This window comes from Pogoniulus pusillus, chromosome 26, assembly GCF_015220805.1.
Source record: "Pogoniulus pusillus isolate bPogPus1 chromosome 26, bPogPus1.pri, whole genome shotgun sequence".
In the NCBI taxonomy this organism is placed as follows: Eukaryota; Metazoa; Chordata; class Aves; order Piciformes; family Lybiidae; genus Pogoniulus; species Pogoniulus pusillus.
The window spans coordinates 12,386,822-12,400,000 of NC_087289.1; the positions used below are offsets into that span (position 1 = coordinate 12,386,822).

At 46.7% G+C, this 13,179-nt stretch overlaps 1 protein-coding gene across 21 annotated transcripts in view; it reads right to left on the reverse strand.

Moving 5' to 3' along the window:
* LOC135186859 (multiple epidermal growth factor-like domains protein 6) overlaps positions 1 to 13,179 on the reverse strand; it is a 380,712-nt gene that overhangs the window by 140,891 nt on the left and 226,642 nt on the right. For 20 of the 21 annotated variants that reach the window (XM_064164986.1, XM_064164988.1, XM_064164994.1 and 17 more), the window contains exons 10-14: positions 12,428 to 12,550; positions 10,774 to 10,896; positions 9,692 to 9,850; positions 5,993 to 6,124; positions 285 to 413 (exon numbers count right to left, since the gene is read on the reverse strand). In XM_064164986.1, the coding sequence (XP_064021056.1) occupies positions 285 to 413; positions 5,993 to 6,124; positions 9,692 to 9,850; positions 10,774 to 10,896; positions 12,428 to 12,550 (666 nt within the window). The remainder of the gene's footprint in view (positions 1 to 284; positions 414 to 5,992; positions 6,125 to 9,691; positions 9,851 to 10,773; positions 10,897 to 12,427; positions 12,551 to 13,179) is intronic. The other variant, XM_064164997.1, reaches the window with a different exon arrangement.

Below are 13,179 nucleotides of genomic sequence, written 5' to 3' on the forward strand. Positions count from 1 at the left end.
TTCTTTTTTCACTTGGCACTTCAGAACAAGACCATGGTGATTTTCTTGCCTGTCCTGGGCTCTGCACAGCCCATCCTTACAAGGCACTTGCTTGCTCTCACACTTTGTCTTGCCTGTGATTGAAACAAAACCCACCGCCAGGCAAGCTGCAGGGTGGTGCACATGTTACACAATAGAGATTTGCTCTGATTTGAGCCCCTGAGATTCACCATGCACAATTACACCCAGAGAGAAACTAGAGGCAAGAAGCAGTGGGGTTTCAGGTGAGGCAAGGGCAGCCATACCATCTTCACAAAGCTTGCCATGCACGCCGGGCGGGCAGTGGCACTGCCCCGTGATGGGGTCACAGGAGCCTCCATTCTGGCACTTGCAAATGCTGGCACAGCCTCTGCCATATGTCCCAGGGGAGCAAGCTGTGGAGAAAGCAGAGAAGAGGAATGGGCCAAGAAATTCTTTCCTTCTGCTAGAAATGAAGCAAAATAAGACTCTAGGCATCCAAATGTAACAAAGAAAACATCCCTGAAGCCAGGCAGGCTTTGAATAAAGTAATTTTCTTTTTACATAATATACATCCACCTAATGTTTACTAAGACATTGTAAAAGGACACCTGAAATAACCAAGCTTCCTTATGTGCTGAAATAACCAAGCTTCCTTATGTGCTGGGACCAAATTCTCCCCCTCATATGCTCCTCTCCACACAATGCATGAGGTTAAAAAAAACCCCACAAACCACACAGCATTACCTATGAAGTGCAAAGCCTAAAAATCAGAGCAGTTTTGACTACATGGAGAGAAGTATCTGAAGCATCTTTTTGTCCCTCTTATTATACCGTTAGAAAAATGGCCTTGGTTTTCTAACATAGTCTCTTCAGTTCCCCAGATGATAGTGGCTGAAAAGGATCCACAGCAGCACAGGATTCTTTCCTAAAGCCCTCATTGCTCTGGTGCGGAACAAAACATGGAATGAAGCTTTGTTCCACCACGTGCAGCCTGAGCTAGCTGAGTAAATACAGTTGCTGGAGTCATCTGACTTAAGTGACATTTTATCAATGTACATTAAGAAATGTGACATTCCACATCAATTTCCATTTGGCTTCTTTGATGCACTACTGTGAAGGATGTCCCCACTTGTGACATGTGGATTGGGCTAGGCCATCTTCAAAGGTCCCTTCTGACCCAAACCAGTCTATGATTACTGCAGAAATGATCAGAGAGATGGAACACCTCTACTATAAAGAAAGGCTGAGGGAGTTGGAATGTTGGGCCTGGAGAAGAGAAGGCTCCCAGGGAGACCTTAGTGCAGCCTTGCAATACTTTAAGACTAACAAGAAAGCTGGGGACAGACTTTTTAGCAGGGCCTGTTGTGACAAGACGAGGAGTGATGGTTTGAAAATAAAACACTGCTCAGGCCACAGCTTGAGTTCTGTGTCCAGTTCTGGGCTCCTCAATTCAAGAGAGATGTTGAGGTGCTGGAATGTGTCCAGAGAAGGGCAAGGAAGCTGGTGAGGGGCCTGGAGCACAAACCCTATGAGGAGAGGCTGAGGGAGCTGGGGGTGTGCAGTCTGCAGAAGAGGAGGCTCAGGGGCGACCTTACTGCTGTCCACAACTACTTGAAGGGAGGCTGTAGCCAGGTGGGGTTGGTCTCTTCTCCCAGGCAACCAGCAACAGAACTAGGGGACACAGTCTCAAGCTGTGCCAGGGGAGGTCTAGGCTGGATGTTAGGAGGAAGTTGTTGGCAGAGAGAGTGATTGGCATTGGAATGGGCTGCCCAGGGAGGTGGTGGAGGCACCATCCCTGGAGGTGTTCAAGCAAAGCCTGGATGAAGCATTTAGTGTCATGGTCTAGTTGCTTGCTTAGGGCTGGGTGCTAGGTTGACTGGATGAGCTTGGAGGTCTCTTCCAACCTGGTTGTTTCTATGATTCTAAAAGAGGGAAGATTTAGACTAGATACAAGTTAAAAATCTTTTACAGAGAGTGACAAAACACTGGCCCAGGTTGCCCACGGAGGTGAAAGATGCCCCATCCCTGGAAACATACCAGGTCAGCTTGGCTGGGGCTCTGAGCAACCTAACCTAGCTCACTGCTGGGAGGTTGGACTAGGTGATCTTTAAATGTCCCTTTCAACCCAACCCATCCTATGCTGATTACTGCAGAAATTTAACTTCTCTTCAGCTCTTTAGCTTACCCTAAACCCACAGACTCTGCTGAGTATTAAGAAAGTGAGAGAAAAGAGTGAAAGCAATCACATATGGCTAATTCATACAGATTATACATTGTATTTGTCACTGTCAATGCCTGCTTCATCAGACTGTGGGATTGGCTCAATAATGCAATCCCATTAAAGCTCTTTTCATTCCAGAGGCAATTCCAGCAGATTACATGCCTGGATATCTATTGTAAATACAAAGCAAAAATGTTGTTATTATTTATGAAGGCAACTAATGAATTTCTGTCCTGTCTTGAAATTTTTATATTCTATTCTCAACCACTAAATCACTATGAATATAAGTAAGAATATCCTCATTTGAGAGCTTGAGCTGCCTTAGGCACACTAGAAATGATCATTTTGATCCTGCTCGTTTCTATTCTCACCGGTGTCCCTGGTGTTTACAAACCAAACTCATAATCACACTCCCAAAATAACTACAGGACAACTGTTGCCTTCAATCATTTGCTATTTTTCCCTCTATTTCTGTCCTTGGATGATGCCTCCTAAATGATCTTGATGGTGATTAAGTAGAAAATTGCCATCTACTGATGCTAAGCAATAATTCTTCGTTGTCTGTCTCATCAGTGACAGCAGAGACTCTGTGAGAGTGATGGACCATTGCATCATACACTGTGTGAAATGGAGGGACTCAGCTGACACCTCACCTAGAGTACTGTGTTCAGCTCTGGGGTCCTCAGCACAAGGAGGACATGGACCTGTTGGAGTGAGGCTACAAAAATGATCTGAGGGATCACAGAATCATAAAATGTCAGGGACGGAGCACCTCTAGTTTGCAAAAAAAGGCTGAGAGAGACTTTTTAGCAGGGTATGTCATGACTGAGGCAGGGGTGATGACTCTAAATTAAAAGAAGGGAGATTTAGACTAAATAGATAGAAGAAATTTTTCACACTGGCCTAGGCTGCCCAGAGAGGTAGTAGGTGCCCCATCCCTGGAACAACTCTAGGCCAGGTTGTTTGAGCTGATTTTCTAGCTCAGACATAGGGGAGAGATGAACGTCCCAGGGATAGTCCACAGAATGGCAACAATGGATAAGTTAATATCATTTCATTGGAGCATCAAGAGCTTTATGCCTAGAAGCACAGCTAGTTCTTTCCCCCTTGCTGGCTTCTGCTGCTTGAGCTGTGCCTGCCTGCTGCTGTATTGCCTGCTGCTGCTTTTGCCGCTTCGCCGCTGCTTGACCCCTTCCCCATACAATCATAGAATCAACCAGGTTGGAAGAGATCTCCAAGATCATCCAGTCCAACCTAGCACCCAGCCCTATCCAGTGAACTAGACCATGGCACCAAGTGCCTCATCCAATTTTTGCTTCAACACCTCCAGGGATGGTGACTCCACCACCTCCCTGGGCAGCCCATTCCAATACCAATCACTCTCTCTGGCAACAACTTCCTCCTAACATCCAGCCTAGACCTCCCCTGGCACAACTTGAGATGGTGTCCCCTTGCTCTTTCCCTGAGTGCCTGGCAGAAGGGACCAGCCCCACCTGGCTACAGCCTCCCTTCACATAGTTGTAGACAGGAATGAGGTCACCCCTGAGCCTCCTCTTCTGCAGGCTGCACACCCCCAGCTCCCTCAATCTCTCCTCACAGGGTTAGTGTTCCAGGCCCTTCACCAGCCTTGTTGCCCTTCTCTGGACACGTTCCAGCACCTCAACATCTCATCTCCCTTAAAGTTATTGTATTTTTTTTTCTCTAGTAGTTTATTTCTCTTTATACTGTTAAACTATAAGAAATACAATTTCATCTTTCCCTGACTTTCCAAAAATATCTGTGTTGTGGTGAGTTTATTCTACCTGGGGAGGGATCCACCCTAACCCAGGACAGCAAGCAACCTGACCTAGCTGATGTCACTGCAGGGAGGTTGGACAAGATAGCCTCTAAAGGTCCCTTCCAACGCAAACCATTCTATAACCCCAAACATGCAAAGAGGCTGCTGAAGTCCCAGATGAGCAACACATGTTATGCTGAACTACAAGTGAAGAACAGCACATGGCACAGCAGGAAATGGCTACTCTACCTTTCCAGTTGTTTTGACACATACTTCTGAACCAGAAAAATCCTCTGCATGGAAGCAGGAATAAGAAGAGAAAGCTATTACAAAGGGCACTAGCTGACTTGGCAAGAGAATTACCAAACCCACAACTTCCAATATTAAAAATAAACCACTCCAAGAAAATTATGTTAATAATAAATAGACTGAGAAGGGAAAAAAAACCCCACCCAACCCACCAACAACCCAACAAGTCTATTTTACCAAGACAGAGGGGATTTAAAAAAAAACCACCAAAAAGAACACCCCAGAACAAAACAACCAAAAAAAGAACCAACCAAAAAACAAACAAAAAAAAAGAACCAACCAACCAACCAAAAAAAAACATGAAGAAAAACTGGGGGTCTGAGTTGATGAAAAACTCAACATGAGTCTGCAGTGTGCACGTGCAGCCCAGAGAGCCAACCCTGTGCTGGGCTGCAGCAAAAGCAGCGTGGCCAGCAGGGCAAGGGAGGGGATTCTGCCCCTTTGCTCTGCTCTCTTCAGACCACACCTGGCATACTGTGTGCTGTTCTGGAGCTCCCAACACAAGGAGGACGTAGAAATTTTGGAGCCAGTCCAGAGGAGGGCCACAGAGGTGCCCAGAGGGCTGCAGTAGCTCTGCTATGAGGACAGGCTACAAGAGTTGGGGCTCTGCAGCCTGGAGAAGAGAAGGCTTCAAGGAGACCTTATAGTGGCCTTCCTGTATCTGAAAGAGAACTGCAGGAAGGCTGGAGATAGACTATTGACAGGGTAGTGTAATGACAGGACAAGGAGTAATGGGTTTAAACTGGCAGAGGGGAGATTTAAACTAGATGTTAGGAAGAAGTTCTTTACAGGGAGGGTGGTGAGACACTGGCACAGGTTGCCCAGGGAGGTTGTGTCTGCTCCCTCCCTGGAGGTGTTCAAGGTCAGGTTGGATGAGGCCTTGAGTGACCTGTTACAGGGGGAAGTGTCCCTGCCTGTGGCAGGGGGTTGGAACTGGATGATCTTTGAGGTCCCTTCCAATCTAAAGAAGGTTGGAATCATTCTAGGATTCTAACAAAACAAAAACAGGAAGGAAGGAAGGAAGGAAGGAAGGAAGGAAGGAAGGAAGGAAGGAAGGAAGGAAGGAAGGAAGGAAGGAAGGAAGGAAGGAAGGAAGGAAGGAAGGAAGGAAGGAAGGAAGGAAGGAAGGAAGGAAGGAAGGAAGGAAGGAAGGAAGGAAGGAAGGAAGGAAGGAAGGAAGGAAGGAAGGAAGGAAGGAAGGAAGGAAGGAAGGAAGGAAGGAAGGAAGGAAGGAAACCAAAACACCACCATAAAAAAAAACAAACAAACAAACAAGGCAAAGTCTTGGCATTCTAGAAAGGGAAAATGAAGCTTAGCATCTATGTCCACCCAGATTGTCACACCACCTGCCAGGACAGACTTCTGAAAGCCAGTGAGGCAAGTTGTGCAGCAAAGCATGGCAGGCTAATCTTGGCACTTTTCAGCAGGATGGTGTGAAGCAATGAACACCACCACAAATCCATAGGAGTGGGACAGGACTGCACTGCACCAGAGGGCAGAGACCTTGCTGTGTGAGGGATCATATTGTAGCATCTCTTACCGTTTCTCTTTCACTTGCCACAACAGCCATGCTCCCATCTTCACAGATTAAAAGTACAAGAGGCTGTTCCCATTTCCTACCTATCAGCAGCATCACAAGACAGGGACAAAGCAAACCCCCTCCCTTTCAAACACTTCAGACTCACTTTCGTTGCAGATTATGCCGGTCCACCCGGGTGTGCAAACACAGCCGCTGCGTTCGCTGTTACAGCTGCCTCCATTCAGGCAATCCTCACAGCTCAAGCTACAGTCATTGCCAAACATCTTATCCAGGCAAACTGCAATGAAAAAAAACCACAGAAGCTTCAGTGAGCTTCCAGATAAAGCACTTCTAACAAGCTCATCCCTCCCTTACAATGTGTAAAAATGAACCTGCAGGACACTGAGAGCTTGAAACAAAACTGGGATTTGATCTGTTGGAGGGTAGGAGAGCCCTGCAGAGGGACCTGGACAGCCTGGATGGGTGGGCAGAGGCCAATGGGATGAGATTGAACAAGGCCAAGTGCAGGGTTCTGCACTTTGGCCACAACAACCCCAAGCAGTGCTACAGGCTGGGAACAGAGTGGCTGGAAAGCAGCCAGGAAGAAAGGGACCTGAGGGTACTGGTAGATACTAGGCTGAAAATGAGCCAGCAGTGTGCGCAGGTGGCCAAGAGAGCCAAAGGCATTCTGGCCTAGATCAGGAACAGTGTGGCCAGTAGGACAAGGGAGGTTATTCTGCCCCTGTACTCAGGTCTGGTCAGGCCACACCTTGAGTGCTGTGTCCAGTTCTGGGCTCCTCAATTCAAGAGAGATGTTGAGGTACTAGAAGGTGTCCAGAGAAGGGCAGCAAGGCTGGGGAGGGGCCTGGAACACAGCCCTGTGAGGAGAGGCTGAGGGAGCTGGGGGTGTGCAGCCTGCAGAAGAGGAGGCTCAGAGGTGACCTCATTGCTGTCTACAACTACCTGAAGGGAGGTTGCAGCTAGGTGGGGTTGGTCTCTTCTGCCAGGCACTCAGGGACAGAACAAGGGGACACAGTCTCAAGTTGTGCCAGGGGAGGTCTAGGCTGGATGTTAGGAGGAAGTTCCTGGCAGAGTGAGTGATTGGCATTGGAATGGGCTGCCCAGGGAGGTGGTGCAGTTGCCATCCCTGGAAGTGTTCAAACAAAGCCTGGCTGAGGCACTTAGTGCCATGGTCTGTTTTATTGGATAGGGCTGGGTGCTAGGTTGGACTGGATGATCTTGGAGGCCTCTTCCAGCCTGGTTGATTGTATGAGTCTCTATCAACAAGCACTTTCAATGACTTTTTAAGAGTGACTATTGCAGGGGGGTTGGAACTAGATGATCCTTGTGGTCCCTTCCAACCCTGACTGATTCTATGATTCAGTAGAAGTGAATTTGCACTTAATGTCTGATAATATGAAATGAAAACTATCTCCTGAGAGAATATCTTCTTCTCTCCCTTTTATTCTTGTACTGCAGCAGGTGGATGTGTTGCAATTAAAGCAGAGTCCAGTGACATTTTTAATATCACAGTTCCAATGTTATTTTGGAAAAAAAACAAAGCATAACACACATTTATCACTTCTTTTTTTTTCCATTTCAAAGCATATGAAAAAGTAGGTTAGTTTATACAGGAAACCTTATACGAAAAGTGCATTCCTCCCTCACCATCCCCACCTTCCATTTCTCCCTTGTACCCACAAACATGCAGACCCTCATGTTCTCCTTTTTGGGGTCTACTGCATAGAAAAATAAATGTTTCACCCTGCTAAAAAAACTTGGCAATATCAAGATCCTATCCACATGGACAGTTTATTGCCTTCGAGGCTTTATGGCTGTGGCTGCAGGCATTTGGAAGGGGATTTTGAACAACACCTGAAAGCAAGCTGGCAGATTATTTCAGCTAACAGTAAGTCAGCAGGCTGGTTGCTTTTCACCAGCAATTTTCTATGTCAGGCCAGATTTGCTCTAGGTCTCAGCACCCAACTGTTCCTTCTGAAGCTGAACAAATGCCCAAGCTTTCAGAGGCAGTCAGAATCCCAACGCTCCCACTTGGAACAGGTTACAAATTCATACTTCAGGAGAAGAATACAGATTGCCATTAAAAACTTCATGTTTCTATATTAAGAAGTCATTCAGTCCACAGAAAATTGTTAATTGCTTCCACCAGCTTATTGTTTAATGATGTGGTTTTATAATACAGGTAGTGGCAGAAAGTTACGTCTGAAAGTGTAATAAATCAACACTTTGGAGGTAAAGGAACACATTCAACCATTAAAAGTTCCATTCCACCACCATCTTTCCCTACAAACCTTCACAGAGAATCATAGAATCAAGCAGGCTGTAAGAGACATCCAAGCTCATCCAGTCCAACCTAGCACCCAGCCCTATCCAGTCAACCAGACCATGGCACTAAGTGCCTCAGCCAGGCTTTTCTTCAACACCTCCAGGGACAGCAACTCCACCACCTCCCTGGGCAGCCCATTCCAATGCCAATCACTCACTCTGCCAGGAACTTCCTCCTAACATCCAGCCCAGACCTCCCCTGGCACAACTTGAGACTGTATCCCCTCATTCTGTCCCTGAGTGCCTGGCAGAAGAGACCAACCCCCACCAGGCTACAACCTCATGATGCTTTAGAGAAAAAGTGAAGATGCTCAGCTATGACTGATAATACCCAAATTTCTGTGGCTAAACATAAATAAAACATGCATAAAACCTGGTCAATAAATATTTGATTGTGGTTTCTAGGACTGATAATTTTGCCTGTGGTTATCTCATTTATCAGATTCCCAACTGGTTATCGGTGTTGGTGAGTCTGCCTGGATGCTATGTGATTTGGGAGGTCTTAACAGTTTTGTTCACAAAAATAAGTTAATTTTTTATTAAAGCCAAGACCAGCTCCTGATTTTTGCCTGTAGGGCACCATCCTCAAGTGAGTAATTAGAGCTCATAGAAAAGTCACAGGACATACATCACAAAAAAAAACTCAAACCAAGAGATCACCTCTCTGGTGACCCACCAGCACGTAATGTGCTCATCAGAGAGAAAGTGCAGCGTTTTAACTCACAGTAGTCTTTAAATGGTGAAGTTTCCACCTTCAGCTGGAAATAATGAAGCCATGCAAAGCCCAGGTGGGGTGCAAAGCTGCTTTGCACCCACTCCTATGACTCTGGGTGCTCACATGCTCCATTTGCTACCAGTCATCCCAAACCCTCGGCCAGCCTGAGCTCTAAATGGATGGGTTCATGCTTTTCCAGACCACACACCCAAAACATTGAGAGGGACCTAAGTCACCAGAGGGCTCTTTTTTCTAGAACCAAGAATGTTTTTAAGAAAAAAAAACAAACCAGCAAAATCTCAGACTCTTATAAAAGGGCTTGTAAAAAGAGATACAAGTGCCTACACCCCCTTTCCCAGCTCAAGGAGAAAGGGAATGTTTCCCAAGGGCTTGTTGTCAGCAGAGCAGCTTTGGTGGATTTTGTGCATTGCAGTAACCCACGCAATCCTCTCGCCCCCTGGGATGAAGAGGAGATCTCTGTCTGTTGCCTCCAGGGCTCTGTACACAGACTCTGTTTTCCAAGTAGCCTACTCGCTTTCCTCCTGTCTCCCTCTGCACCCCTCCATGCCACCCCTGCCACAGGTGGGGAGCCTCCCTGCTCCTCAAACATGTCCCATTCGGGATGGAACATGTGGTGATGCCTCCTTCCTGCTAGCACAGAAGACAGGCAGAAACCGGGATCAACACATCCTCCTCTGCTCCTTCTGATGACTTCAGCCCCGCACTGCTCTCTCCCCAGATCCTCTTTCTGAGACTACTCCTCCCCTCTGCTGTGACAGCTAAAAGCGACGCTTGTTCACTCACCGACCCTGTGCACCAGGGTGAGCTCTCCTCGTGGGTCTTCATCCTCGTAGAGGGCACCAAGTGCGTAGTGAAGGAGCTGGGGGGGACCTCTGAACTGCAGCCCTGGAGTTCCAGCAAACCCCATGGCTTCCTCCACATCCACCTCTTCCTCACCTAGGTCTGACACACACATGCACATCATCAGAACCTGGCCCCAAGTCTTTCTCTGTGACACTTTCCTCTACTTTCATTTTCATTATGCTAATGGTTTTCCAGTTACACCCCTGTGTAGTTTCTGCTATCAAAAAAAAACCCACCAAAAAGATAAAAGGATGGGGAAACAAAACAGTATCTTGCCTGTTCCTTTCTTCTGGTAATAAACTATGGCCCTGAAGAGTGCAGAGAAAAAAAGTTAAATGGAGAGCTTAATTGTCCTCACTTGGTTTTTGACATTATACTTAGCTAATGAAGCTCATTTTGACGATAAACTCAGAGAGAGGCTGTCTGCCCAATCAATTTTCAGAACAAAACTCGAATCTGAGCCTTAAAATAATGGGCAATAGTTGGCTTTCAGTCTGCCCAAGGTTTAGCAGGTGCTAAACTTGGTTATAAAAGGAAGTCATTAGGCTAAACTCTATCAGTTACACTGGCTGAAAAATACAACCAGGTTGAGGGTTGGACTAGATGACCTTTAAAGGTCCCTTCCAACTCAAAGCATTTTATGATTCTATGAATCACACCACTGACTGCAATGGAAAACTTGCCTTGGTTCATCAAAGCAGAATCTACCTACCCATTTTCTGTAGCAGGTTAAACCTCATCAAATAACTCACATCTGTCAAAACAGTAATGGTTTCTAAAAGATGAAGTTTAAGTTTTATAACATGTCCAGGGGATTTAAGTGTTGCTCTCCCATTAATCTTCAGCAAAACCCATCACTCAAGGATGAACTCGTGATCCACATAGTTGTGCACTGGCCACATTCAGAGATGGCTCAAGATGGGCTCTTAAAATCCCAGGCTCTGTGAAAATCCTACTTCTGAATTCACATCTTAGATCAGGGGGAAATACTTAACAGCCTTCGAGACAGATAAACAACTTACCGATGCAGGACCGTCTGTTGCCACCAAGCCTGTAACCCTCCTTACAGGCACACTCATAGGACCCCAGAGAATTAACACAGAAGTGGTCACAGCTGCCATTATCAAGATGACATTCATCCACATCTAGGAAAACCAGATAGAAATGCTGATTAGGTGCAAGAACCTCTGCTTGAAGAGTGTGCTCTGTGCCTAGTTGTATGTGAAAAATTCTTCTGCACAGAAGAAAATCCCATTTTCTTAGCAGTCTGGGATGCTCTGTTTCTCACTAGCACTGGAGGTATTAAAACATTTCAGGGCAACACAGATTATTTTCCCTGGTTTTGTCTCAAGGGAAAACAGTTGCCTTAAGCTGCTAAGCTGAGCTGATCCTTCAGTCATTTTGAGGGGTCTCCTTTTGTAGTAGTAGTTTTTAAACACACATCAATAGACAATGTCCACGGAGAGAGGAGAAGAAGTTAGAATCATAAAATCATAGAATTGTCAAGGCTGGAAGGGATCTCAAGGATCATCTAGTTCCAGGCCACCTGCCATGGGCAGGGACACCACACACCAGGTTGCTCAGAGACACACCCAGCCTGGCCTTAACTTCCAGGGATGAGGCTTCCACCACCTCTCTGGGCAACCTGTTCCAGCACCTCACCACCCTTAGGGTGAAGAACTTCCTAACATCCAATCTGAATCTACCCATTTCTAGCTTTGCCCCTGGTCCTATCACTACCTGACACCCTAAAAAGTCTCTCAGCAGCTTTCTTGTAAGCCCCCTTCAGATGCTGGAAGGTCACAATAAGGTCACTTTGGGGCCTTCTCTTCTCCAGATTGAACATCCCCAACTCTCTGAGTCTGTCTCCACAGCAGAGGTTCTCCCCTCTCTGGCCCATCTCCCACAGCCCCTCTTCCCTGTGGTGGATGCTGGGTCATTGCTGCATGCCAGTCTCACAAAGTGGAAATGACACATTTGTAAAACCTTATCAGCAAAGCTGGCATATGGTCACTGATGCTCTTATTAGGAAAATGCCCACAAAGCTCTGTGATGAGGTCAAGCAGCATAAAGCTCTTCCTTTTTGCTCAAAAGCCTGCTCCCACCTGGACATCTCCTGTGCCTGGTGTTACTATAAAGCCAAAATGGAAATCCTCACTGGAGTGAAATATTCACAAGAGAATATATACCATTGAGCAGCCTGATCTCATGGAAGGTGTCCCTGCCCATCACAGAAACACACAGGTTGGCAAAGCCCTTCAGGATCACCAAGTCCAACCTAGAACCCTACTCTACAAGATTCACCTTAAACCATAGCCCTAAGCACCACATCCAAAACACCCTTAAACACATCCAGCCTGGGTGGCTCCACCACCTTGCTGGGCAGCTCATTCCAGTCCCTGACCACTCTCTCCATGAAAAACTTTTTCCTAATATCCAATCTAAACCTCCCCAGCCTCAGTTTGAGGCCACTGCCCCTTGTTCTGTCTCCAATTATCACTGAGAAGAGCCCAGCAGCAGCCTCTCCACCACATCCCTTCAGGTAGATGTAGACAGTGGGTTGGCACTAGATGATCTTTAATGTCCTTTCCAAGCCAAATCATCCTATGATTCTATGATTTCTTCTTCCTCCTGCTGTGCCTGCTCAGGCCAAGGTACCAGGATCAGAGGACTCACCGTCACAGCTGCAGCCGTCGGCACTGGGCTGGAACCCTGCTTTGCAGGCACATTCGTAGCCCCCTGCGTAGTTGATGCAGAATTGGGAGCAGCAGGACTCTCCAGTCTCACACTCATCCACCTCTGCAATGAAGGAGCAACTTCTTCAGCCCTTGGATGTGGGCTGGGCTGCTACCAGAGTTTTGCTCAGTAGCCACTGAGGTTTTCAGCTTATGCTTTTCTACTCCCATTTTCCCTCTTGCCCTAGGAGTGGCTGTTCCCTGCCTTCTCCAATAGCAGCCCAGAGAGAGGCATCTCTTCTGCGAGGCTTAGCTACCACAAGGTGATTTACAAAGCAGACAACTCAGAGCTCACCAGCCCAGAAATACCATATATTTAACAGTAATTTATATTTAATAATCTGAACTTTTTTACTTGGCAAACTAACAGTCAACTGGCACTGGTCCAACACCCTATTTGCTGGACGTCAGCAGCCTGCTAGGTGCAACTGTAGCTTTTGGCAACTAATTGCCCATTGTCTTATCCTTCTCTGTTCTCCATCTGGAAAGTCGTATCATCAACACTGCTGTTCTGGTGATTAGATGTGAGAATTGAGCTCTTATCATTTCACGGCAGGCTCTCAGCTGATCTCAGCCCCTGAAGCCTGCTGAGCAGGCCATGCAAGGGCCACCTTGTCAATGCTGAGTCTGCAAAATGCTTTGAATGTTACCCAGACAAGCAGCCTCAGATGGGAAAGGTCAGTGTCTCAATTA